Source organism: Lynx rufus, unplaced genomic scaffold, assembly GCF_022079265.1.
Source record: "Lynx rufus isolate CCGP_SWC_20201006 ecotype Redwood Valley unplaced genomic scaffold, mLynRuf1.p SCAF_9, whole genome shotgun sequence".
NCBI lineage: Eukaryota > Metazoa > Chordata > Mammalia > Carnivora > Felidae > Lynx > Lynx rufus.
The window spans coordinates 4,205,315-4,231,380 of record NW_025814897.1 but is presented as its reverse complement, the minus strand read 5'-3'; the positions used below and the strand labels follow the sequence as shown (position 1 = coordinate 4,231,380).

Sequence of the window (26,066 nt, the reverse complement as noted above, 5' to 3'; positions counted from 1 at the left end):
TCTAGTGCAGTGCCTGGCTCATAAAAATTCACTGACGTTATTTGCTTTATTATCATGACAAGACAGATGACAGGTTTTCATATCACTATTACATTCATGCTAAGGGACAACAAGGTTTCCTATTTTATATGTTACTTGATCTTTTAAAAACACATTATTTGCTCTGCTTGGAGTATTCGGGCATGCTTCATAAAATAAAAAATTACAAAACATTCCAGTTGTGTTTTTTACTAAGCAAATTATCTAATTTTATGCAATTTACACACAATTATTAATTTTAGTAACAAAAACAACAGAATTCTTTCACTTCTTGATATCCCACAATAACAAGACTTAAAGTCCCCAAGACATGCACTACAGCTGTGTAACAGATTCTGTCATTGACGTGATGATCTTGGCATCTTCTAGATTTTGTTCCCACTTTAAGTGCTAATTCACTGAATTAAAACAGGCAAAGATTATGAACAACTGGTTCAGAAGAAAGGAATAAACACAGCTAGTAACAACAATAATGTATCAATCTCATTTGTAATAAAATACAAATTTAAAAACAAGACACCATTTCTCACTTATATTGGCAAAGATCAAATGAAAAAAACAGAGAATTTGTACAGCTGACCAGGGAGAACGGGGGTGGGGTGGGGGGGTAGGCGGAGGGGTGGTCTCACATGTAACATTAGCTGGAAGTGGAAACCACACGGCCTTTTCTTCTCAAAGTTCTAGAACTGTTTAAGCCTTGTGAACCACTTCCAGAAATGCTCTTAAGGACGAGAAGCATGTTCCTCAACACGTGGTCACAAGGACACTCACTACACCAGTGTTCATAGTAAACAGCGCACACGGACACAACGTCCAGCACGGAAAGGGGTGCACATGGTGCGAACCAGACCTTCCCTGTGATGGCAGGTGGCTGGGCGCCCTCGATGCCACGTCCCCACCCTCGCCGGGCTCCCTACCGCGGGTCTATTCCCCACAGAGGCCATTAACATCAGGGGTCCGATCTGAGTCAAGAGAAGCTGGGGGGAAACATTGTGGGTCTGTTGGGAAGTTCTCTTCACGGATGACAATGAGACTGAGGGGAGAAATGGCCTTTCCTGCCTTTTAGACCCAATCCTATGAAGATGTGAGGCTCACGTTACGGGAGCAGCTCTCTCCATGAGGGACAGGAGCCCCAGGCAGAACCGATAACCCGAGGCTGAGGTTACGGGCACCTTGGAACCGTGTGCCAATTCGGATGATAAATGCCCCAGGGTTACTTGGATATTGTTACCTCTGGTCACGACTTCAGCGCCAGTTAAGCCACAGATGCAGACTAATGAACAGGAGATATACAGTTAAGCCAATAAAAAAATTACAAAACACTATGTTTCCATGAAAAAAAGAAAGTGGTTAATATGGATTCATTTGCCAAGAACAGGGTCTGGAAAGAAACTTCAGGTTTTAGGAATCATTATCTCTGAAGCATAAAAATTTACATATTCCCTTTCTCCATATTCGATTTTCTACTTTGTTCTACAATAAGCACCTATCACTGTAAGATTCTGCTCCTTTTTCTACTCCTTTTGTCAATCCAGTACGATTTGGGAAAGAAGAGGTAAACGTGTGTTCTAGGGAATTAGCTTGAACTGAGAACCTGGTGTTTTTAATAGGAAAAGTGGTTTGCTTTTATAAAAACGGGTTTTTGAAATAAAATTGGATACTATCAGGCATTTATTGTTTTAGTGAATACAGAAGATTACAAACAGTTTTCATTTTCCTTTGTTACTTGGGGAATCCTATCATGATTTTGTACCATTCCGTATTGGAATTTCTTCTGTGAAACAAAAACAGTCCCAAAACGAAGGATCTTCAGGGGTCATAGGAACAGCAGATGATATTAAATCATTAAAAGTGAGGACACTAAACTCCCTCGGAGTTGGTTTAGAATCATCTTGAGCTGGAACCTAAAAGGGAAAAAAAGAGATTACCTCACTGTTTTACTGCATGTGAATCTTATGATCAACTTCATAATTAGGGAAATGGGAAATAAGACCAAATTATTCATGTCAGTAATATTAAACTGCAACACAGCAGGATTTCTAGGTAACTGCAATTACTCCTTATGTTACTGTTGTCAGTATAACAAGTTAAAAGAACCTAATTCTTGAACCTTTTTGGTACCTAACCTGTGGTATATGTTTAAAATGTAGATTTCTAAGCCACACATCCAAAAATTCTCATAGAGGAGTTAAAAGGATCCCAAAAGATGAGTTAAAAGTATCCCCAAAATATGTAACTTTTCATAAGCAGGTAGGTTTTTCTGATAGAGAACCACAATGCAAACTTGTGAGGAACACTCTAAGGGACAGATGTGACAAAATTCCCATGACCACACAAGAGACGCAACACTTCTATAGGAAATGATCACTCAACACTAACCTGAAACTACATCTTATATTCTCAGATATAGCCCCTGTTCGCAACTCAGCCCAGGGTGGACCTTCTTCAACATCAAGAAGATCCACCAATTGGTGCCACCTCTCACAACAGGTTAAATGGCGGACGCGGGCCTGGAAGCCAGCCACCAGGTCAGGGGCCTGTCAGGCTCCCTGCAGTGCCACAACAAGGAGGCAGCACGTGTCCACAAGTGACACAAGTATAAAGCTCTATACAAACAAGAGAGTTGCAGAGTGTAAAGCTGAGACTAAATCACACGAGGACAAGTAACCAAGGCCAGAATATCTTCAGATAAGAGGGGTCAATTTTAACATACTGTCCCCTTTTAATTAAAGTATCTAAGAAGACTTTTAATCCTTTGATAATTTATCAAGAGTACTGTCTGTGCATCGAGCTATTTTCCAGCAGCAACGACACATATCTACTGATCACGCTACAGTGTCTCACGTGGATTCCTGAGAAAGAAGGACACGCATATAGCTCCAATTATTACAACATGACCAGGATTCCTTACAAATATATTCCCGCAGAATCACAACTGTGTACATGGAGGCTGAGGGCCCTTGACCTGAAGGGTGTTTTGGTTTGTTTCACTTTCTTCACTCAACAACTCAGCACAATAAAAAAAGAACAGACCGTGGCAGGAAGAACAGAGACCAGTGTCCCATAGCAGCGTGACACAGGGCCTCACACGTGTCTGGCCCTGTCACTTTGGCAATCATTTGGGGGATTACTACAGAAGGTAGAGGCGTTCCATCTGACAGATAATGCCATCACTCAACACCCTCCACTGAACCTTTACATTCAACCCAGCTCCAGTTCATGGGGAAGAAACCACTGGTAAGATGCCTGGGACAGTGATTATCTTGAACTTCTACCAACACATAAGCACTAGGACAATACTAGCGACATTTTTTGTAATATTCACGAATGTGAAAAAATAGGTAACATGCTTTATAAAAATTACTGTGAAATTCCACGATCTTAAAGATTTGATCATGTAAAACTCTTCTACATCTATGATCTTAAAAAACAAACACACACCTCTAACAGGATATAAACCCAATGACTGCTTCTATTCAATAAAGAACACATTCAACAAGGATTCATGCTTTTTAGAAAGAAGTAAGAGAAATCTTAAAATCTTACCCCCTGACGTCTAGATCCGTCCGGTTTCCTCAGAGCGACTGCCACAAAATGGTGCTCATCTATTTTGCTTTCCTGAAAAATAAAAGGTAGTGGATAACATATTACTGAAAGTGCAAACGCAGATACACTTGTTTCCATTTTTAAATCTCCGTCTCCCTGTCTCTCTACACACACGCACACACATATATTCCCTCGCCTCCCTTGAACCATTTAAGAAGTCACACAGATCGTGGCCCCTGACTTGTAAATACTTCAATATGTATTTGCTAATAGGGATATTCTCTTATTCTCTTATACAACCACACTAGCTAATAGCTTCAGTAAACTGACATTCAAAGAATACTTAAATCGACTACCTATAATCCAATTTTTGTGAATTAATCCAATAATGTCCTCACAGCATTTCCCCCTTCCAAAACCAGAGCTCATCCAGGATCAACTGCTGCTTCCAGCTGTCATGTCTTGATAACAAGATGGATTATTGTATCTAGAAGCACATCTGGGTCCTCATCAGCCCTCACAGGTGACATTTGAAGTGTATATGTAAAAAGTCAGACTGGAACACTGGTTTATAAGCATTCAGGTAACTAAATAGTACAGCCCCTGGAAACTCAGTGGAAATTCATAGCTAAGACTTAACACACTGTTTACTGTTTTCTGTTTTCCCCTATGTCTGAAGCAACAGGGAAGGGGGTTTAGAATAGATATCGAGTCAGTTACCTCAATTCCCAACTACTAAAACCATAGAGGCACTGGGTGGTTCATCGGTTAAGCATCTGACTCTTGATCTAGGCTCATGTCATGATCTCATGGTTCATGGGATTGAACCCTGCCCGTGGCAAGCTCTGCGTTGACAGCACGGAGACTGCTTGGGACTCTCTCTCTTCCCCTCCCATACTCTCTCGCAAAATAAACTTAAAAAAAGAAAAATTAAAACCTCCAAAACTATTAAAATTTTCAATGAAAAGACACCTAAGACATTCCTTCATAAGGTATCAGTTGAAATGGAAACTATAATCAGAGATAGTATCCTCTTCATATCTTCACACCAAATGAGCGGAAAACAAAAAAAGAAAGAAAACCAGTAAGGACAGATGTGTTAAAAGAAGAAAAAATATAACCAGCTAAATGTCAGAAGATTTAACTAAAAACAAGCCCACGATATCCATTATTATGAACAAAATTACGCTTGTTGATATATGGTCTTCCACTGCTCACACTGAATATGCTGACAGCATGAGCATCGTAAATGCAGACAGGTTTCAGCTGTCACTACTTTGGGAAAATCTCTCAGATCATGGGCTCTGTGGTGTCCGTATCTGAGGGGAACATCAGAGGGAACTGTGGGCCGTCCACTAGAATGCCAGGATGCCCCGCTCATTACTCACATTATCTCATCATCAGCCACAATTCAGTGAGACTGATTTCACCATAAAGCTTCGTCCTCTCTACTCAGACCTCATCAGCAACAGGTAAATATGGCATCTGACACGGCAGATATAAAGAAACCACTTCATGAGGAACAACTCATTGAACCCACATGAGAAGCCCTGTGTGGTGAGCTCTGCACTAAATCCTTCTTGCCAAGAACAGTGCACGATTAAGAATCAGGTGAAAAAGGAAATGAAACTAGCAACTTACTACTGACACGAGTTCATTCAATGCTACTGAACTAAAGATTGAAGTTTAACTTCCAAGACTTTCTAAATTTTCAAGATTTTCTTAACTTTATAAATTGTATCCATAAAATTATTGTAAATACCAGAATTTCCCTATAATCTCTGACAAACCAAAAGGGAGCAAGAATATTTTATCCTTTTAGTGTTAGATTACAAACATTAATCTGCTTCAGCAAGTCTGCATGTTATTTTCTTAGTACTTACCCATCTTAGGAACAAAGAAAAACAGTTTAAGCTGTAACTTGAAACACTCATATTTTATCATTTTTTCCCCAGTGGCCTAGCACTGAAAATGTATCTCATCAATATTACGATTTCTACCTTTGTAAGTACTTTCCCTTCAATGCAAAGAATTACTATTCCATGTAACCTCCTCATCTGGAACTTTTTGGTGGCAACCTTCCTAACAGCAACTGGCTGTGAAAACTGAGAGCCTATAGAATAGGACATTCCTCTTGGCAGAAGAGCTCATATTTTCTCTTGAGAATTATCCTTCCAGGTGCGGGGTACAATACTCAGGGAAGTGGAAAGCCCTTGGCATTCGTTATAGTAAGTCACGGTCTATAAATCAGACACCAAAGCTGTCAGTGCCCCTGCCCTCAGCAAGCACTGAGGAGGTAAAACAAGGGGCCGAGAGATGATGAGGTGCGATGCGTGATGTCACAAGGAAGGAAAAAAGCACAGTCGTACAGGAAAGCAGGAGAAGGCAATGGAATTGGGCTTCAATTGTCAAAGGAGAAGCGGGAAGAATGGAGGGGGAGGTGGTCTTGGAAAAATGAGAATAGAAGATTGGGGGACACTGGAGGAACGGAGAGCAATCTGCAAGGTGGTAACAGGGTGGAAGAAATGGGAGCTGATGGCCCGAGGCTGAAGGGCAAGCAAGCAGGAGCCCAGCAGCCTCTGGTCCTCTTGTCCAGATGCTGTTCCAGGTGGTTCTGCACCTGTGCCCTCCCTGGGGCTCCCAGCTCCCACCGCACAGCCACGCTCTCCCCTCACATGTCTTCAGACACTGAGCAGGTGTTCTGTAAACCTGCTTTGTGGTCTTTGGATTTTCACTTCCTTCTGAGTCCTCAGGGAAGCCAATGTCCCTGTTCCTCTAGGGGCAGAATTTCACTGTGTCCCTGGCAGGATGGCCCTGCCCTCTAGCTGTGCCCGAACGAGGACAATGTCCTGGGCCTACGGCACCATCACCTGGGCTTTCCAGACCGATACCTGGAGTTGAGGCCGGTACCTGCACGCATCCCTCACTCTAGTGTCCTGCAGGCAATCTTTGGTTACTTTTTAATGAATTTATTTTTAAGTAACCTCTGTATCCACCGCGGGGCCTGCAAGACCGATTGGCATGCTCCCTGCACGGAGCCGGCCAGGCGCCCCCAGACTTGCTTTTAAATCTGTGTCCAGAAATGGGGCTTTTTCCAGCGTAGCTAGTTAGTCCTCACACTATGAGGAAGAAAACGCAGGAGTGTCAGTAGTTCACACTTGTTCACGGCTGCACACGGTCATGAGTAAAACCTGTAAGCCTCCCACACGCACTATCCTGTTTCCAGCCCAAACACTATTTCTCAGAACGGTGTGGATTGTTAAGTCGTGCTTTTTTTGTACAAGTGACCTGTAACTCAAAGACCCGACCTTACTCACTATGTCAGCAGCTGTGATGCGGTGAACACACTTTCTCACCACACCCCGCCCTTGGATCCAGAACTTCTGGCCATCCTGGTCATTCTTCCTCGGTCTCTTCCACTCCACCTTCAACTGTCAGCATCCTTAAGACTGTCCTGCGCCTCTCTCCTCTCTCTTAAGCAATTTTACAGCTGCCCCTTTAAATCCCGCCTGCGTGATGAGGACGGCCCCCGCCAACCCAGCCCCTGTTCTGTTCACCGGACGCCTTCATGTGGGTGTCTCTACGGCTCGTCAGACTTAACATCCCTTCTCTTCTCTCGTGTGCGGCACCTCTCAAGATGGTCCTAGGAGTCACAGAAGTGTCCGTGCCTCTTTCACTTACTCACAGCATCACAGACAGCACTGGGTCTTCAATTACCGACCCGATCTTATCCCAACTTCACACCTGCTAAGCTTCCTGGAGAACACCAGTCAACAGCTCCTATCTTATCCATTTGTCGTTACCTCCTTCCTCTGTACCAAGCCTCCCTGCACACCACTCCGGCGATGACACCAGGAACAGCCACATTACACATGGCTGCCGGGCTCTCCACACAACAAGCTGGGCCCATCCCAGGAGTCCACCTGGGACCAGTGACCGGTCAGGAGGTAAGCACCTGGCCCAAGCCAGGCCAGGGAGTCCCTCTCCAGGTCTTTCCGGGCTGGAAACACAAAGGCAGTTCACCAAGCTCTGAGCTGCAAACTGCTATGTGCAGAAGTGGAGGGAGCCCCATTTCCTGCCACACGGAACAGAGAAGTAAAGAAAGCTGGTGTGAAGAATGAGAGGCAAGGGCAGGATAGAGAAAGGCAAAAGTGAACGATAAGATTTCTGAGTTTCCTAGTCTCCAATTCTGGCTGATTGTGGGGCCCAGTTACAGGAATCACTCTAACGGCCCATGAGGCTGTATCTCTGGCTTCAATGGGCTTGTGTTGGTTTCTGTCTCCAGCAAGCAAGACCTGCTGGGGCCAGAGACCAAATACAGAAAGAGGCCTGTACGCTCACTCAAATGTCCTCATCACGGCCACGGTGGCTCCCTTTGGCTGTTCACACACTAAAAGCTCTTCTTATTCCAGAGCGGCTTCTCTGCTTCTCCCTTCCCATTTTACTTACCTCACTAGGACTTATCTTTCCAGGATCAGCTTAAATGTTACACGCTCACATGGTGTCCCGGACCTCCCCTGCAGGGCACCATGCTCACACCCGGGGTCCCTGACGCCCCCCTGCAGAGCACCACGCTCATACAGTGTCCCTAACCACCCCTGCTGGGCACCGTGCTCACACCCAAGGTCCCTGATGCCCCCCTGTAGGGCACCGCGCTCACACCTGGGGTCCCTGACCCTCCTCTGCAGGACACCAAGTTCACACCCAGGGTCCCTGACCCCCCCCCCCCCACAGGGCACCACGCTCACAAATGGGGTCCCTGACCCCCCCCTGCAGGGCACCACGCTCACACCCGGGGTCCCTGACCCTCCTCTGCAGGACACCAAGTTCACACCCAGGGTCCCTGACCCCCCCCCCCCCACAGGGCACCACGCTCACAAATGGGGTCCCTGACCCCCCCCTGCAGGGCACCACGCTCACACCCGGGGTCCCTGATGCCCCCCTGTAGGGCACCGCACTCACACCCGGGGTCCCTGACCCTCCTCTGCAGGACACCGAGTTCACACCCAGGGTCCCTGAACCCCCCCCCCCCCACAGGGCACCACACTCACACCTGGGGTCCCTGACCACCCCCAGCAGGGCACCGCACTCACACCTGGGGTCCCTGACCTCCCCTGCAGGGCACCAAGCTCACACCCAGGGTCCTTGACCCCCCCCCGCAGAGCACCGCGCTCATACCGTGTCCCTAACCGCCCCTGCAGGGCACCGCGCTCACACCCAAGGTCCCTGATGCCCCCCTGTAGGGCACCATGCTCACACCCGGGGTTCCTGACTCCCCCCCCCCCCCACAGGGCACCGCGCTCACACCCGGGGTCCCTGACCCTCCTCTGCAGGACACCGAGCTCACACCCAGGGTCCCTGACTCCCCCCCCCCACAGGGCACCACGCTCACACCTGGGGTCCCCGATGCCCCCCTGCAGGGCACCGTGCTCACACCCGCGGTCCCTGATGCCCCCCTACAGGGCACCAAGCTCACACCTGGGGTCCCTGACCGCCCCCTGCAGGGCACCGCGCTCACACCCGGGGTCCCTGATGCCCCCCTGAAGGGCACCGCACTCACACCCGGGGTCCCTGACCCTCCTCTGCAGGACACCAAGCTCACACCCAGGGTCCCTGACCCCTCCCCCCCCACAGGGCACCACGCTCACACCTGGGGTCCCTCACCACCCCTGGCAGGGCACCACGCTCACACCTGGGGTCCCTGACCTCCCCTGCAGGACACCGAGCTCACACCCAGGGTCTCTGACCGCCCCCCCCCCTCCCACAGGGAACCACGCTCACACCTGGGGTCCCCGACCACCCCCGGCAGGGCACCGCGCTCACACACCTGGGGTCCCTGACCTCCCCTGCAGGACGCTGCGCTCACAACCAGGGTCCCTGACCCACCCCTGCAGGGCACCAACAATGCTTCCTGTCGTGCCCACTTTCATAGAGTAGCCTCCCCTAATTAATCTCACAGACATGCACAAAATAAAGAAATTCTTACAGCAAGTGATAAGTTTTTTACCTCAAATGCCCATTCTTTTTCTTCTTCCCCATCTAGGAACAAACGTGTTTCTTTATAAACTTGGCCTATATCGAGATTTAATGGGGATATATCGAATTCAAGCCGTTGCAATTCAAATCCTAGGCCAACACCAAGGGCTTTTATGAAGCTTTCCTTCAGGGCCTAAAATACAGAACAATTTTCTCTTAGCAGAGCATTCAGCGGGTAAAATCTCCATAAACTCTACAGGCCCAACACATCTGGATTGTTAGCTCTGTGCTACATGGTGACTCCAAGTTGTTATCATTACTTTTACCCCTGCACTAGCACAGACACAAACCAGACATGGGATCACACGGTCAATCATCTGATCCCCTGGGCCTCCGCTCTGGGTGTAACAGCACCTCCCTCAAAGCCCTGTCATGACCATTAAATTAACCAACTCACGAAGGGCATGTTTTCTGCCATATAGGGAATATTACTGTAGTGTTAAATAAGGCCTCGTGTGTACGAGTTCCTTTGAAAAAGAAAACATTAAACATTGTGAGAAATGTCTTGTTTGAGCTTTAAGAGCAAGTACCTTCTAACTGACCACTGAATATACATTCCATTTTCTTAACTGTCATTAAGATTTAATTATGCCGCAAAAAAAAAAAAAAAAAAAAAGAAAAAAGAAAAAAATCACAAAGTTCCCAACAATCACCCATTTGTTTTAAACACTGTAGGAACTCCCCTAGTAACCAAAGGACTTTGATGCCGATTTTTAGTGAAGACAATGAGTCATCATGGGCTTTTAACTCTCAAAATTAGAAAGAAATTATACCCAATTCCTATAAAACATATCCAGTTGAGTCCATTCATCATTAAAGCTTCTGATGGTTTCCCATTCTTTGTTGGTAAACTTTCTTTTCATAATATGAAAGAATTCTGGAATTGAACCACGACCTGTCAATTGAAGAAATACACAATTAAAAACAGACAGTGACAAGCAGGGGTTAGCCCAGGAACACAAGGGTAGTTATAGAAATAGTGAAATTCTGTGATTAAATAACAATGGGAAAAAAACAACACACAGTTGTATTGATAGATGCCTTCCGAAAATCTGATACAATTTACCAGCCAAATGTGGTATAAATTCTAAATAACATGGAGGAAAAGAACTAGATGTGGTAGAGTATCAGAAATCTACAACAAACACTCTTAAAAAAGAGCTATATTCCTCTGGGGTTTACATTTTTTACTTTGTTATAGAACAAGAAAAAAAGAGCAATTCCTTTACTGTAAGTTTTTGAGAACTGCTAGAAAGCTGAGGGTTTATTTTTTTAATTTTTTTTCATGTTTATTTATTTTTGAGAGAGAGAGATACAGAGACAGAGACAGAGCAGGAGAGGTGGAGGGGCAGAAAGAGAAGGAGACACAGAATCCAAAGCAGACTCCAGGCTCTGAGCGGTCAGCGCAGAGCCTGACTTGGGGCTCGAACTTATGGAGTGAAAGATCATGACCTGAGGTGAAGTCAGACCCTTGGTGCCCCGAGGGTTTTTTTTTAAGTTTTATTTTGGGAGAAAGAAAGCCCAAGAGGAGATGGGCAGAGAGGTAGAGAGAGGGAAAGAGAATCCCAACCAAAGCAGGCTCTGTGCTGTCAGCACAGAGCCCGACGCGGGGCTGGATCTCACAACTGTGAGATCATGTTCTGAGCTGAAATCAAGAGTTGGACGTTCAACAGACTGAGCCATCCAGGCACTCCTGTTCTTCTGTTTTTTTCTAAGTTACCACTTTGGAAAACTACTTTACACTTCTTTCCTTCACAGGAATGATTTCTGAACATGTTTTCTTATTTGACTTTTCCAAATGAAAACAGATGCTAGCTTCTGCCTTTTCAGGGATGCTACTGTGAAATAAGCTTTTTTTCAAAAAAATTGAGATATACCCCCTAGACCCTCTGTTCCACAGACAATAAAATATCACAGAGAATCCTGAACATAAATAACAAATAATTCAAGGAATCCGATTCTCAGAATTGAGAGCTGAGACACAAATTAAAAATACAAGATATGTCTCTCATATTTTTCCAAAACAGAACTATGTGCTTATCTATCGTTACCGCTAGACAGGATGCTTCTGTGTTTGTTTACTGATTCTGCAAATATGTCAACTGTAAATACTACACAAATGTGTACAGAACTAATGGTCACACATGGGTCAGTCATGGTGCCTGGCCTCCCACACGGCCAGCCTGGAGAGCCCATCAGAGCCTGGCCCTGGGCAGAAGGCCCACAAACGTTCACCACGTGGATAAACGAAATGAACCGTCATTTGGTCCATTACTGCCCCATGCCCTGCTGTCCCGTGTCCTTAGTTCACGACTACAGTTCCTCGCGGAGCACGGCTTCCTCTTCGTGGCCGTCCCTTTGCAGACTGTGTTAACTCCGACTCACAGTTCTAGAACACCCAGCTCTAAAATCCGACATTCCCACTGGCTACAAGTCCTCCAGTGACGGCCACCAGCACACGCTCTGTGGGTGTTAGAGGCCTGTCTGGAGACCAGAAGTTGAATCCCCGTGCTTCACGCGTTATTGGCATTTCACCGCTAACTTCGCTCTAGAAACTCCCCAGTACTGCACACCGGAATGCTATGGACTGCGTCTCCACAGGGAGCTTACAGCCGGTCCTACAGCAACCAAGGATCGTTCCCATAGTGATCTCAAGGGTAGAAAGTATCAAAAATCAGTTCCTCCACAGAACTGTTCACGATCCCCCACCATTCCCATTTCAGCAGACTTAAGAGTGTCCTCCTTAGCCAGGAGATACTTCCGATGATCCTGTGGGGGGTGATATGTGGTCCTTCACAGATCAAGACAGAGACTCTCGTTTACTTTCAAGTTCAACAGACTCATTTAATCCAACTATCTTCTCCTTGGCACTCTGTTCTCAAGAAAAATACATTTCAATAGTTTACAAGTTCAATTAGTGTTTACTGTTTGTGTTGTTCACATTGCTAAAATACTGTTACTTCCTAAAAGCAGCCCAGCAGACCTATCAAGTCATTTCACGTAACAGCACTGAAATATTAGCTGATCTTGGAGTCCCAGGGGAGGGGGATCCCTCTGATGGTCCCGTGCTTCACTCTCCCAACACCTCCCTCAAGGCCCTTACTAAACACAGTCTCCTTAGAAAGCAAGCAGCACTAGCACATGGCGTGGCTTGAGAAATGACACTCGAAAGTGACAATAAATCTGGAGAATTTAAACAGGGGGAACACTATATCTAGGTAAATCATCAACTGCTTCCTCTTGAACACGTTCTGGCACAGTGCAAACACTAACAGTGGGGAAAACAGCTACCTTGGATTTGGAGACTACACTGTATATTTTGAGAACTGTAGTTTTTTTTTTTTAATTTTTCTTTTTCAACGTTTATTTATTTTTGGGACAGGGAGAGACAGAGCATGAACGGGGGAGGGGCAGAGAGAGAGGGAGACACAGAATCGGAAACAGGCTCCAGGCTCCGAGCCATCAGCCCAGAGCCCGACGCGGGGCTCGAACCCACGGACCGCGAGATCGTGACCTGGCTGAAGTCGGACGCTTAACCGACTGCGCCACCCAGGCGCCCCATTGAGAACTGTAGTTTTAATGGAACACTGCCCCAAATGCCATAGTTAAAAATATATGCCTATCGTCATCTATAATGTCATTTTGTTTGTTGGTTTCTTCATAACCTTCAAAAAAACCCTCTAATTTTTTAACTAAATAAGATGGGGTAATCAAGACAAAAAAGATTAAATATGCATGCTAATAAAAAACGAACTGATAAAGCCCTCTGATTTTTTAACTAAGTAATATGGGGCAATCAAGAGAAAAAATATGCATGCTAATAAAAAACAAAATGATGAACATAAAAAGCAATCTAGCACAATCACTGAAAGCAATCACAAACTGATTATGTACAGCTAAAAAAGTACCCAATATGAGGGCGTTTTCATATACTTTTGAGAGCATCTTATCCATTCCACAAAATAAGAGCTGTGACAGCAAGAAAAAAAGAGGATTTTCTAATTAATTTGGCCAAAGCACAAGAGCGCCACAGTGTGGCACTATGGTGGAAATACACAGTGGGTGAGTCCTCTGCTAGGTAGTTTACCTAGGAAATTGGAATTCGCAGCGGGGGGAGAAAAATCAGTAGGAAATACCAGAACAGTACATTTGTCCCTCAAATGATCTGAAGGCAGCATAATTATCAAACATATAATCTGGCAAACCACCTAATAATACCATCACGTATTCATGTTTCCTGTGAGTTAGATTTAATCATCCCACCACATGCTGAAGGGGATAGGTAAGGAAGATGAAGTGACTGAAAAACAAAACCACTAACCACATTTACGGAAACCAGATTACCCCTCTTGTTGCTTAGCCTTTAGGAAAAGCAGTGTTAGGTACTAAGCTTCATAGCGATCAACTAATCGAGACCACAGACCAACTGGTAGGTTGACTAAACATTCAGTAATAACCCACAACAAAGAGTTCACACAAACACCTCAAGCTGCTATTGCAAACCTACAAAAAGAAATCCCACTAGTACCAGAACCTCAAAGCCCACCTACGTCAATCTGTCCCCCAATGTCACCAATGTGTTCACCATCCTTAAAAGGGATCTGTTACTTTAGGGAGGGGTTGAGCCCTGTCCATCTGTGTGCTTCGAAATAGTGAAATTTAGCTTTTGATCAAAAGTCCAATTAGAAATTCTAGTAGTGCCATTTTTTGGATTACATATATTCTTGCTTCCACAGGAGCGGGGAAGGGACAGACTTCTATTCTAGACTTTGAGCCAGTATGTGCACAGTGATGATGGACTTGTGTGGGAATTTACCGAGGCACAAACCCAGAATAAAGCAACAATGTATGAGGTCCTCAGGTGCGTTTCACAAATCCTGACAAAGGAGCAGGAGAGCACAGACTGAGATGCGGACACCTGGGCTGGACACCCCCACTCAGGCAGTCCTGAACCCCAGCAGCTCGTAGTGCCTATATAAATGCCCTTATCAACACATGTGGCAAGAAACAGGCCTGGAGAGCGAGAACGGGACTCAGGGGCTGCAAATGTGTAATCTTTCAGGAAGAGGGCAGGACCCCCTGAAGGCAGGTAGAGGGGCCAGAGGGTGGGGGAGGCCCCAGGACCAGGAAACAGAGCAGGGGACACGGACTATTCTCAGGCCTCGAAACCATACAAAGTTTGCCCTGTTGGCTTTTCAACCTGCTTGGGGCCCAAGGCCTCCCTTTCCCACTTTACCCTCCTGAAATGGGAAAGTCTACCCTGTGCCTATTCCCCCAAGGTGTTACAGAAGCGGATGGTTTCTTTTCTAGCTTAACAGGTTCACAGGAGAGTGAGGAATTCTGTCCCGCCATGGAACATACCCAGCCTCACCTGTACCTGAGTTAGATCATCCACATGATGAGACGTCGAAGCTTTGGAGCTGATGATATTCAGAAGAGATGCTGGAGTCAGAGTGAATGCTGGAACAAGCTAAGGCTTGGAGAGGCTGGGACGGGATGAATTTATTTTGTACGTGGGAAAGAGATACATTTATGGGGGAAGGTGGAGGATGAACCGTACTGGGTTGAACAGCATCTCCCAAAATTCATGGCCACGCAGAACCTCAGGGGTAGTCTGCAGATGGAATCACATTAGGATGAGGTCACAGTGGATTAGGACAGGCCCTGTATCCAGAGACGGAGAAACACTGAGGCACAGAGAGAATCTAGGAAGATGCAGGTGGTACCGAGGTGGCCAAGCTAGAAGCCAAGGGCGGCCAGGAAACCAGGAAGAGGCAACAAGGGGTTCTCCCTAGAGCGTCAGAGGAGCGCGGCCCTGTTGACTGACTGGTGGCCTTGAGGACATCGCAACCCTTTGGGGTCTAACACAGGAGTGCGTAGTGGCCGCTCTGGAGCCCCGGGAAACCAGGGCACAGGCACACGACGCACGTCACGTGTGCAGACGCACCCACACTCCAGACAGCTTCAGCGCCCACGAGTCAGACGCTCACGTCCGGGCACCATCGCCTCTGTGCCGACAGTCCTTTCAACCTCGGTAGTTCCAAAGCTTCCAACAAGGCAGAGCGGGGGAGATTACGGAACACACGTGTAAAGGGCCCCAATTACTCAGTTCCTCACAAATAGGGGCGCTGCTGTCGTGCACACTGTTACTGCTCTTCTGCGAGGCGCGGCACTGCATCCCCTGTGCATTCACCATGTCTGGGCGGTTTTCCTGTCGCTACTTCAGCAGTTCGTACGTTAACAGGGTTAACCTCTGTCCGTCGTATGTGCCACAAATGTATTTCCTGGTTTCTGAGAGAAGATTTAATATGAAACCGATCACGTCTGCGGACTTGGTTTCCTCTGACCTTTCTAGCTTCACAGGCATCCTGCTTCCACAAGTCTGAGAGAGTACACAAGTCCACTGTGTTCTAGCAATCGTCATGAAAACCTAACTCTAACTTTGTTCTCTAGTGTAACACAAGGGTCTAAGGGCTTTCTCATGACTTCCATCGTTAAAAAAAGGGACGGGTTACGGACTTCCTCACTGCTGGATCTGTAAACTATACCAAGTACGGGGATCCCCAAACATTAATACGACTGACATTCACCTGAGAAACCAGCTGTGCTCTCAGAGATTCTGGTCCAGTAGGTCTGGGGGGGTTTCAAGGAATCTGCATTTTGAGGAGCAGCCTGGCTGATTTTAGTATCCTGACCACCATTTTAAAACCATCACTGTACAGACGTCTGAGTGGCTCAGTCAGTTAAGCGTCCAACTTCAGCTCAGGCTACGATCTCTCGGTCCACAAGCTCGAGGCCCACTTTAGGTCTGTGCTGACAGCTCAGAGCCTGGAGTCTTCTTCAGATTCTGTGCCTCCCTCTCTCTCTCAAAAATAAATAGTAAATAAAACATTAAAAAAAAACAAAACCCAAAACCACCACTCTATGCATATAACCACCACCACCTCAGAGCTAACCTTTGTTAAGTACACAATCATTCCAGGCACTGTCCATGTCTATGCCTTCCAACTATCCAGCTTTGGTGGTAGAACTGTTTAGCCATTAGGATATAAATCATCACATACACACAAAGTGTAGAAGAATTAAAGATTTAAACGTAAAAATAAAATTGTAATTTTATTTTTTAAGTTTATTTAGAGACAGATAGCATGAGTGGTAGAGGGGAAGAGAGACAGAGAGACAGAGAGAGAGAAAGAGAAAGAAAGAAAGAACAAATCAAGCAGGCTCCATGCTGTCAGCACAGAGCCTGACCTGGGGCTCAGACCCACAAACCCTGAGATCATGACCTCAGCCAAAACCAAGAGTCTGACACCCAAGTGACTTAGCCACCCAGATGCCCCTAAAACTGCAATTTTAGAACAAAATCTAGTGGACTCCACCCTATGGGCAGAGAATATCTTATATCAATTTAATTATTTTTTCCAAATAAGACAGAATTCAAAATTTATCAATCAAAAGATAGATGTATTTAATTAAAAAAATATAATTCATATGGCCAAAGATATAACTAAATTTAAAAGGTAAATAATAATACAATGGGCAAAATACAACAAATTTGGTCAATAAACTATTAATATCCACAATATGTAAAGAAGTTTTATACAATGATTAGAAAGTACTGATAAGCAGTTTATACAAATCACAAATTCGAGTAGTCGATAAGCTATTGCTCTAGTGATGAGAATAATGCACCATTTAATCAATAATCTTTGCCCACTGAACTATTATTTTGTGTAGACACCGGGCTCTCACTGTTAACTGTCAGTTTTCTATTCTTGTGTTTACAATGCTTAACAAACTCGTAGGAAATGGTAAAGCCAGTCCCCTCTCGCTGTATTTTTCATACGCTTAGACATGAATTCCTCCATGAAAACCTTAAGTTCATTTAACCCCATTCTGCAGAATGCTTCACATACTTTGTACCTGTAAAACCTTAAACAGGAATCAATACAATCTAGCACAGACAGGCCACATATTACAGACTACGTAGGTGGGCTTTGCATCCTGGGCACAAATCCATGTTCTACTTTTTTTTTTTTTTTTTTAATGTTTATTTTTGAAAGAGAGACAGAGCATGAACAGGGGAGGGGCAGAAAGAGAGGGAGACAATGAATCTGAAACAGACTCCAGGCTCTGAGCTGTCAGCACAGAGCCCTACACAGGGCTTGAACTCACCAACTGCGAGATCATGACCTGAGCCGTAGTTGGACGCTTAACAGACTGAGCCACCCAGGTGCCCCTCCATGATCTACTTTAGCTGTCACCTAGGGCCGGGTCTTACTCTAGTCTCTAAAATAAAAATAGCACTTGGTCCTGGGCATCAAAAGACGAAGTAAGATAATACATCAAGGCTCTAACACACATAGAAGCATCAGCACAGAGGAAGGTGCACCACAGCCAACCCCACCCTGTAACTGGGAAGGGGATATTCCCTGCTGGGAAGACCTGGTTTTCCAGGGAGGAGGTCGGAGTACAGAAGGAAGTGTGACTTATTTCAGCTACCTGCTTCCACGTGTCCAGGCTGAAAGAAGACAAACGTGGTCAGTAAGCACCCCTGCAGAACGCAGGTCCAGGAGAGCGGGAGCCCGGACGCGGGAATGACTGTGAAAGTAACCTCGGGCGCAAGCAGGTGAGACCTGGATGGGAGCGGAGTGGAGGCAGTGGAGACAAAGGAGGGCGAGGAAGACGACTCAACGGGAGGAAACGCTTGTAACCACAACTCACTGACCAGGACAGTTTCTCTTGTGACGTTTTCCACCATGGATGTGTTCTCACTTTCTCATTTGTAACAAACACATTCAGCCAAGCCTAAGACTCCTCTCATTTGCACATGTGATAAATATTTACCAAGCACCTGCAAGGTGGCTGCACCCTCGGCTAAGTATGGGGTGCGCTGGAGCAAAGCCGCAAGAAGCCACAATCCCCAACCTCATCTAATGAGGAAGGACAGACGACAGTCCAGGAGTTAGGCTGTCAGGACAAATGAGAAGGGCCACACAGAGGAAAAGAAGGCCAGTCGGTGGCCAGAAAAGTCTCCTCGAAGGAGGAACTGGCCGGTGCCGTGGCTCAGTTGGTTGAGCATCTGACTTCGGCTCAGGTCATAATCTCACGGTTCAGGGGTTCGAGCCCCGCATCGGGCTCCGTGCTGACAGCTCAGAGTCTGGAGCCTGCTTCAGATTCTGTGTCTCCCTCTCTCTCTCTCTCTCCCCCTCCCCTGTTTGTTCTCAGTCTCCCTCTTTCAAAAATAAATACACATTAAAAAAAAACTGAAGGAGTAACTAACTACCTCTCACGCTCCAGGTCTCAGGTACTCAGGAAAAGAGAGGACAGGAAGAAAGATCAGTGTTTCTGCAAGGACGCAGAGCAGTTTGCTACTCGAAGCAATGAAAGACAAGGACAGCAGCTAGAAGAAGAGAGAGGTACCAACAAGAAGGACACATGGTCATGAGAAGGGGACTGGATTTTATTAAGAACCAACCCAAGAGTTTTGAGAAAACTGCTGTAGGTGTTTTTAAAGACCACTGCACTCCATACAGAGAACTGTACCGACAGCACAAAAGCGGGAAGCAGTCAGGAAGCTATTACAGCTGCACGGGGAACAGTAAGGTGGAAGGACACAGGAAGACCAGACCACCCTCCTACCTCATAGTCCCACCGTGCACTTTATACTCACTGTGCTCAATTTATGTAGCAGCTGTTCTAGACAACAGTGCCTCGAGTCATTTCTAAGTTATTAAATTAGTACCAAATCTCAAAACATCGAGTCATTTTGTCCTGCCAATTACTATCCAGCTAAGTTTATAATAAAAATGGGAATCTGAAAATGTAAAATCATGGGAAAAACTTATTTTGGTCTTTTCCCAAATCTAAATAATAATTTTGATACTGTGTCTATCTCGTCTTGTTTTGTAAATGTGGGAACACAACTACAAAACTCATAGAACTGTATTTTCTTTTATACTCATTAACCACAAAAGGCTTTGATGCTAGATAAAAATTAGAAAATGAAGGAAAAACCAATTTCCCAATCCGGGGTGGCAAATTATCACGAGGACCTACAGAACACCTGTCCCCAGGAGTTAGAAATGTGCTGCACTGGCTCATTACCCATCCTGGGGTCCCCAGCACCTTATAAGCCCTCCTGCCTGGACATTAACTAAACGATTATTTCCTGAGGGCCAGCCCTGCAACAGCTCTTTTCTCCAAGAAGCAGAGAACACAGCAGCAGCTGCCACATCCCCCTCCAGCTGTGGGCATCTGGCTAGAAGACCCCCCCCCCCCAAGGCTGCCTGGGTCCAGCAGTTACTCCCTAGTGCCCTACCAGCAGCGACGGGAGCCCTGGGAGATGGAAGGACTTTTAGCCAGCAGAAATGGCTAACAAGTTCCTACATGATGCTTCCCTGCAGACAGGAACAGAAGACAAAATGGAATGGAGTTTTTCCACACACCAAGGATGCCCCAACAGCTGACTCCGACCTGGAAGACAATCTGGTTAACAATGTCCGCCACAAAGTTATGCTTCTGCTGCCGGCCTGGGTTGTGCCCTCCATCACTCAGCAACCTTGGGGAACGTGCCTTGCTCGGCTATCACTTATTCTGATAAGCAGAGCAATTCAAATGAGTCCCCATTGCAGTAGAACAGTCTACTTCCCTCTCTCACTGAGTGATAAACTGTCCATTCACACTTGAGAACCAGCGCAGTGACCGGAAAACTGCTCTTCCCCTGTGGAGATACAGCAAAAGCTTTTTGGCAATGAAGCAAAGAAGAGTTAAGGTCTAGACACTGTGATTAGCCAAATAAGATCAATAAAAAAAGGTGTATGTGTATGGTGGGGAAGGTGTCCTAATAAAATATAATAGGAAACTGAATTTTCAGTTTTTGCTCATTTAACTTTTTAATTATTAAAAGTTTTAATTAGTGGGGCACCTGGGTGGATCAGTCAGTTAAATGACTTCAGCTCAAGTCACGATCTCACGGTTCGTGAGTTCGAGCCCCATGTCGGGCTCTGTGCTGACAGCTCAGAGCCTGGAGCCTGTTTCAGATTCTGTGTCTCCCTCTCTCTCTGTCCCTCCCCCACTCATGCTCTGTCTCTCTCTGTCTCAAATATAAATAAAAACATTAAAAAAAATTTTTTTTTAATTTTTTTTTTAACGTTTATTTATTTTTGAGACAGAGAGAGACAGAGCATGAACAGGGGAGGGGCAGAGGGAGAGGGAGGCACAGAATCCGAAGCAGGCTCCAGGCTCTGAGCTGTCAGCACAGAGCCCGACATGGGGCTCGAACTCACGAACCGTGAGATCGTGACCTGAGCCTAAGTCGGACGCTTAACCGACCAAGCCACCCAGGCGCCCCTAAAAAAAACCATTTTAATTAGTAGTTACTTATTTATCCAGTATTGACCATCAGCCAAGATTGTCCCCAGGAAGCCAACTGGTAGTAAAATCTATCTCACAGGCAAAGTTGCAAGGCAGCTGTGAGCCCCAGTGGCCAGCCATTCTTGTGTCATTGTGCGCACTGCATTCAAAGGACCAGTGGCCTCTCAAATAATTTCTGACTTTTGGAATAAGGACAAAAGGAAGCTATGAAAGCACACGGGCTCGTTCCCATGCTCGCCACATCTCCTTTTTAGCAGTGGCTTTTCCAAATAAGCTCTCTGTGACGCTCCTGCAAACCAGATGCTGTCCTGGGAAAAACACACACGTGCATATTCACACAAAACGTGGTGAACAATTTTAGGACATTAAGAAAAAAAATGCCTCGGGATGCCTGGGTGGCTCGGTGGGTTAAGCGTCGACTCCAGCTCAGGTCATGATCTCGCGGCTCGTGAGTGTGAGACCCACGCTGGGCTCAGAGCCTGCAGGCTGCTTCAGATTCCGTGTCTCCCCCTCTGTCGGCCCCTCCCCACTCGCATTCTCTCTCTCTCAAAAATAAATAAACATTAAAAAGAAAAATTTTTTTTTTGGTGCCTTGATGTTTATCCAGGAATTTTTAGGCCAAGAATCTCCATTGTCACTAGTAGAGCCTCCTTTGCAAATCTGAGAACAGCGTGGGCGAGGAAAAAAGCAGGTGGTGGCAATGAGAGGTAAAGGAACACCCCGACAGCAACCGTGACCAATGAGACAGCCACACTCTGAAGGCCTCCAGCCAAGACACAGAGCACTTCCTCATGCACCTGGCAAAGAGCGAGCCAACGATGTTATGACCTGAACTAGGCAGGTGCTAAGAGATATGACAGCAGCCAGCCTCGGACATAGCTCACAGTTCCTGCTCTCATGTGGCTCTGAGGACCAAGAGAAAGACCATCAATTACCCTGACAAATAATTATAAACGGAGATATGTAGTGGAATGAAGGAAATAAAGGAGGGCTCACGACAAAAGAACCGACCTATGACTGTGGCTCACAGAGGTGTCCCTAGTAAGGCTGAGGTGACAGCTAACCAGTACAGAAGTCATCTCTGCAGAGATGGGGCAGGGGATAAAGTTAACACAAATCTTCCAGAGTAAGGGCAACAGAAGGAAAGACTGTGGTGGAGATAGTGTGGAGATGAGGAAATTATACCATGAAATTAGGAAAATGTTTTTCTCTTATTAACACCTTTCTTCTTAACCTGTTACTTACCTCCTCATACAAATAGTGTATTGATGCTGGGGTGGTTGGAACAATTAAAATGGACAATATAAATAAGGCACTTAATAAAACGTGCTGGCTTATAGTAAGTGCTCACTAAATGTTACAGGTGATGAAAACTACAGAGCAGTTAAGAGAACCTGTGCTCTAGTAAAACTGCCTGAATACTCAACCCCACAGTCAACGTAAGCAGTTCCTACGGTCACCAATTACCAATACCTAACACAAAATATAAGCAACTTAAATATTTTAATAATGGCTTGCTCTTAATTTTCGCTCATGTAAATGTGCTCCAAAGAGCTGTAATTAAAATATTCCAGAAATACAGGTCATCTCCACTATAGGACTATAGCATACTTCACCAAGGAGATGTTTTTGTTTTCTTTTTTCGTTTTTTTCTTCTTTTTAAGCCAAACAAGTTACTCATGAATTCTGGAAAATACCTGAATGAAACGAAGTTCTTACAATATAATTACTATGTTTTCTAACTAGAATGCCATTCGAAATGGACTGTTCATGGAATTCATTTTGGTTTAACATTATTTAAATAATGCAAAAAGCTACTGAAAAACCGTTCTTTAGAAAAGTTAACAATCTTCGAAAACAGTTTGAAATGTATTCTTATTTAACAAGCTAGGGTATAATCCAAGAAGGAAACCTTTGTTATTTTCATTTTGCCTCTAGGGAAAGCACTACACGCGTGCTCAATTCAGAGAACCTTTCCTTTCCACAGACGTTTGCTGATATTCACAGAAAAAGGGAAATATACCCTCTTCAGATACATGTTCTCTCAGCTACAGCACCTCTGACTACTGAGCACATTTTTCCTAAACTTAAAGATCTGTAACGCACCTCCTGGCCCGAGTCTTCGGACAGATAAGAACTGAGAACACAAGACTGGTAACCTGTGCGCTGCAAAAATGCAACATTACCTGGAAAACTAGTCTTCATTACATCAATTCCAACTTGTAGCTCAGGTTCAGCAGCGAGCACAGCATAGTCCCCTTGATGAGAGATGTTAAAGTTGAAATTGGGGTAAGGATTCAAGGAGTCTTTCGCAAGAACTGGTTTTCCCTTTGCAGTTCTCTGCAAACGAATATTATTCCAAGGGATGTTCAATTTCTCTGCAACTAATTTCCTCATCATCAGACGACCGGCCTGTTAAGTAAGCAAAACACATAGTATGTATTGATGTGTACTAAAGATTCAAATACGCTGCCTGTAACAAAGTCCATTTTTGTGGTTTCTAAAATATATTCATTTTTAAGTGTTTAAAAGTACAGAAGTACGAAACACACTGCGTTAAGATTTCAGCAATGCTTAAGAAGCTAGAAGAAAAGGTCAAAGTCTCTCCTGTCAACAAGTAACCAATGTTAAGAACTGGCACCCTTCTGGTCTTTTCACGACGTGTCTAAATAAATATGTGTTCATTTAGCTATGCTTTTGCTATCTATCTCCTATACGAGATCCTACTCTAAGCGGGCCTGCACCACCCATAAGCTTTACAACGTGCAAGTGCTGGGAATTATTTCATGTCTGTACACATGGATTACACATGTCTGTGCCCTTTTAACTGTAGCATAGTACTTCATACTCTCAAGGTCCTCCTCTTGACGGACTACTCCCCTATTACCGGACATTTAGGCTGGCTCTAGTTTAGCTATTATAAACAATCTCCCAAGGAACCACCCTGTTGTTCCTACATCTTTCTGCCTATGTCCAAGTACATGCAGACCCTATAGACACATCACTCAGCTACAATAATTAGCAAGTCAGGGACACCTGGGTGGCTCAGTAGGGTATGCGCCTGACTCTTGATTTCAGTTCAGGTCATCATCTCAAGATTGGTGAGATCAAGCCCCATGGTGGGCTCTGTGCTGACAGCATGGGAGTCCACCTCTCCCTATCTCGGCCCCTCCCCCATTCTCTGTCTCTCTGTCTCTCTCAACACACACACACAATTAGCAATGCATGACTTACTTCACATATACCTCATACCTCTCCCAGTGTCCCACGTCTTTAATTAGTAAATAAATTGCTAAAACCACACAAAAATACCCAAAGATATCAAGTAACAAAACATATGATATTTTATAAAATACCTTTCGATTCTAACAATGATTTTTAAAACTCACAACGCTCTGCATTACGGTTTCTTACAAATTATAAAAAAAAGTTTTAAAAAAATTCACCAATATGCCTTCCAAACATTATCAATTAGCCCACCTTCTAAAGGAAAAGGCGTTTCCATACAGAGGCATTTTCAAGAACTGGCGGTCTTTGAAGTGATGGTAACTACAAGCTACTTCAAAATGCTGTCTACAGAAGAGATAATTTCCAAATGCAACTTTCCATATGTTGCTTAAAAATATATCACTAACATAAGTAATTCCGTTTAAATCATCGTTCCCCAAGGTATAGAGTCAGTACGGGGGTATGCCTAAGACGGCCCCTCCCCGTGGCTCGGCCCACCCCTCCCCGCGGCCCGGGCCTTCTCTTTTCGGTCCAGGACCCCTCCCCTCAGCCCAAGAACCCTCCCCAGTATTCGGCCCTCCTCCTCGCCGCCCAAGACCCCTCCTGGGGCTCAGTCCCCCCTCTTCGCGGCCCAGGAACCCTCCTCGGAACTGGGCCCACCCACATCCCCGCGGCCCAGGTCCCCTCCCTGGGGCTCGGCCCATCCCTCCCCGCGACCCAGGTTCCCTCCCCGGGCTCAGCTCCCCGTCTCCGCGGCCCAGGACTCCTCCTCGGGACTCGCCCCCACTCCCCGCGGCCCGGGGCCCTTCCCCGCGATCCAGGAACTCTCCCCGGAGCCCAAGTCCCCTCCCCGCGGCACAGGTCCCCTTGCCAAGACTCGGCCCTCCTCCTGGCGGCCCAGGACCCCTACCCGGGACCTTGGGGCCCCCTCCCCAGGGCTCGACCCACCCCTCCCCACGGCCCGGGCCCCCTCCCCGCGGTCCAGGAACCCTCTCTGCAGCCCAGGTCCCTTCGCCAGGACTCGGCCCATCCCCCTCCCCGCAGCCCAGGCCCCCTCCCTCAGGCCAAGGACCCCCTTCTCGGGACTCGCCCCCCTGCCCGCGTCCTGGGCCCACTCTCCGAGGCCTCAGGCTGGCCTAGGCCTCCCCCAGCTGGGCGGCGTGCAGAGCTAAACAAAGTGAGGCCATCAGGGATTCCGAGGGCCTACCGCGCGCAGACCTTCTCAGGACGTGGAGACTGGAGCATCGCACCGGCAGGTGCACGACCCGCGCGGAGGTAAGATGAAGATCTGACAACCCCGGACGTGCATGATGCAGAGCCCTCGCCGCGGGGCGGGCGGCGGCGTCGCCCCCAGCATCACCGCCCCCGCGGCCGCGCGGCTCCCACCGGGTAGGGGCTGTCCTCGCCGAGGCCCGGCCGCCCGGCCCGCACGTATAGGCCAGCCCGGGAGGCCCACGACCCCCGGGGGCGGCTGCCCTGGCCCTTCCACCCCCCGCAAACCTGTAGTACCATGGCTGCTTTGGCGTCCCGGGCGAAGACGAACTGGCCGATGCGCTCCTTCTCCTCGGGCTGGATCGACCGCACCGCCAGCAGCCACTCGGCGCGGCTCGGCAGCCAGGTGCCGCACGAAAAGGCCCAACGCACGCCCTCCATCGCAGGCACCGAAGAGCACCGCCGCGCGGGCGAGCCCATGCACGGAGAAAGGACCCCGCAACCGCCCCCGGCCCAGGTGGCGTGGACGCAGGCGTGGCCCCACCCCCTTCGCACCGGCGTCAGGAGGAAGGAGGCGGGCGCCGCCGACGTGCGCGCGCAGCCCCGCCCACCAGGGGGCTTTCGCTTTT

The 26,066-nt window shown here is 46.8% G+C and overlaps 1 protein-coding gene across 1 annotated transcript; it reads right to left on the bottom strand.

The window, feature by feature from the left end:
* AASDHPPT (aminoadipate-semialdehyde dehydrogenase-phosphopantetheinyl transferase) lies at window positions 1-25,946 on the bottom strand. The gene is made up of 6 exons (XM_047071500.1): window positions 25,735-25,946; window positions 23,184-23,409; window positions 10,395-10,516; window positions 9,593-9,754; window positions 3,586-3,657; window positions 1-1,943 (listed from the first exon to the last, which is right to left on the bottom strand). The coding sequence occupies exons 1-6, from the start codon at window positions 25,915-25,917 to the stop codon at window positions 1,779-1,781; spliced, it is 930 nt and encodes a 309-aa protein (XP_046927456.1). The 5' UTR covers window positions 25,918-25,946; the 3' UTR covers window positions 1-1,778.
* Window positions 25,947-26,066: the final 120 nt, after the last annotated feature.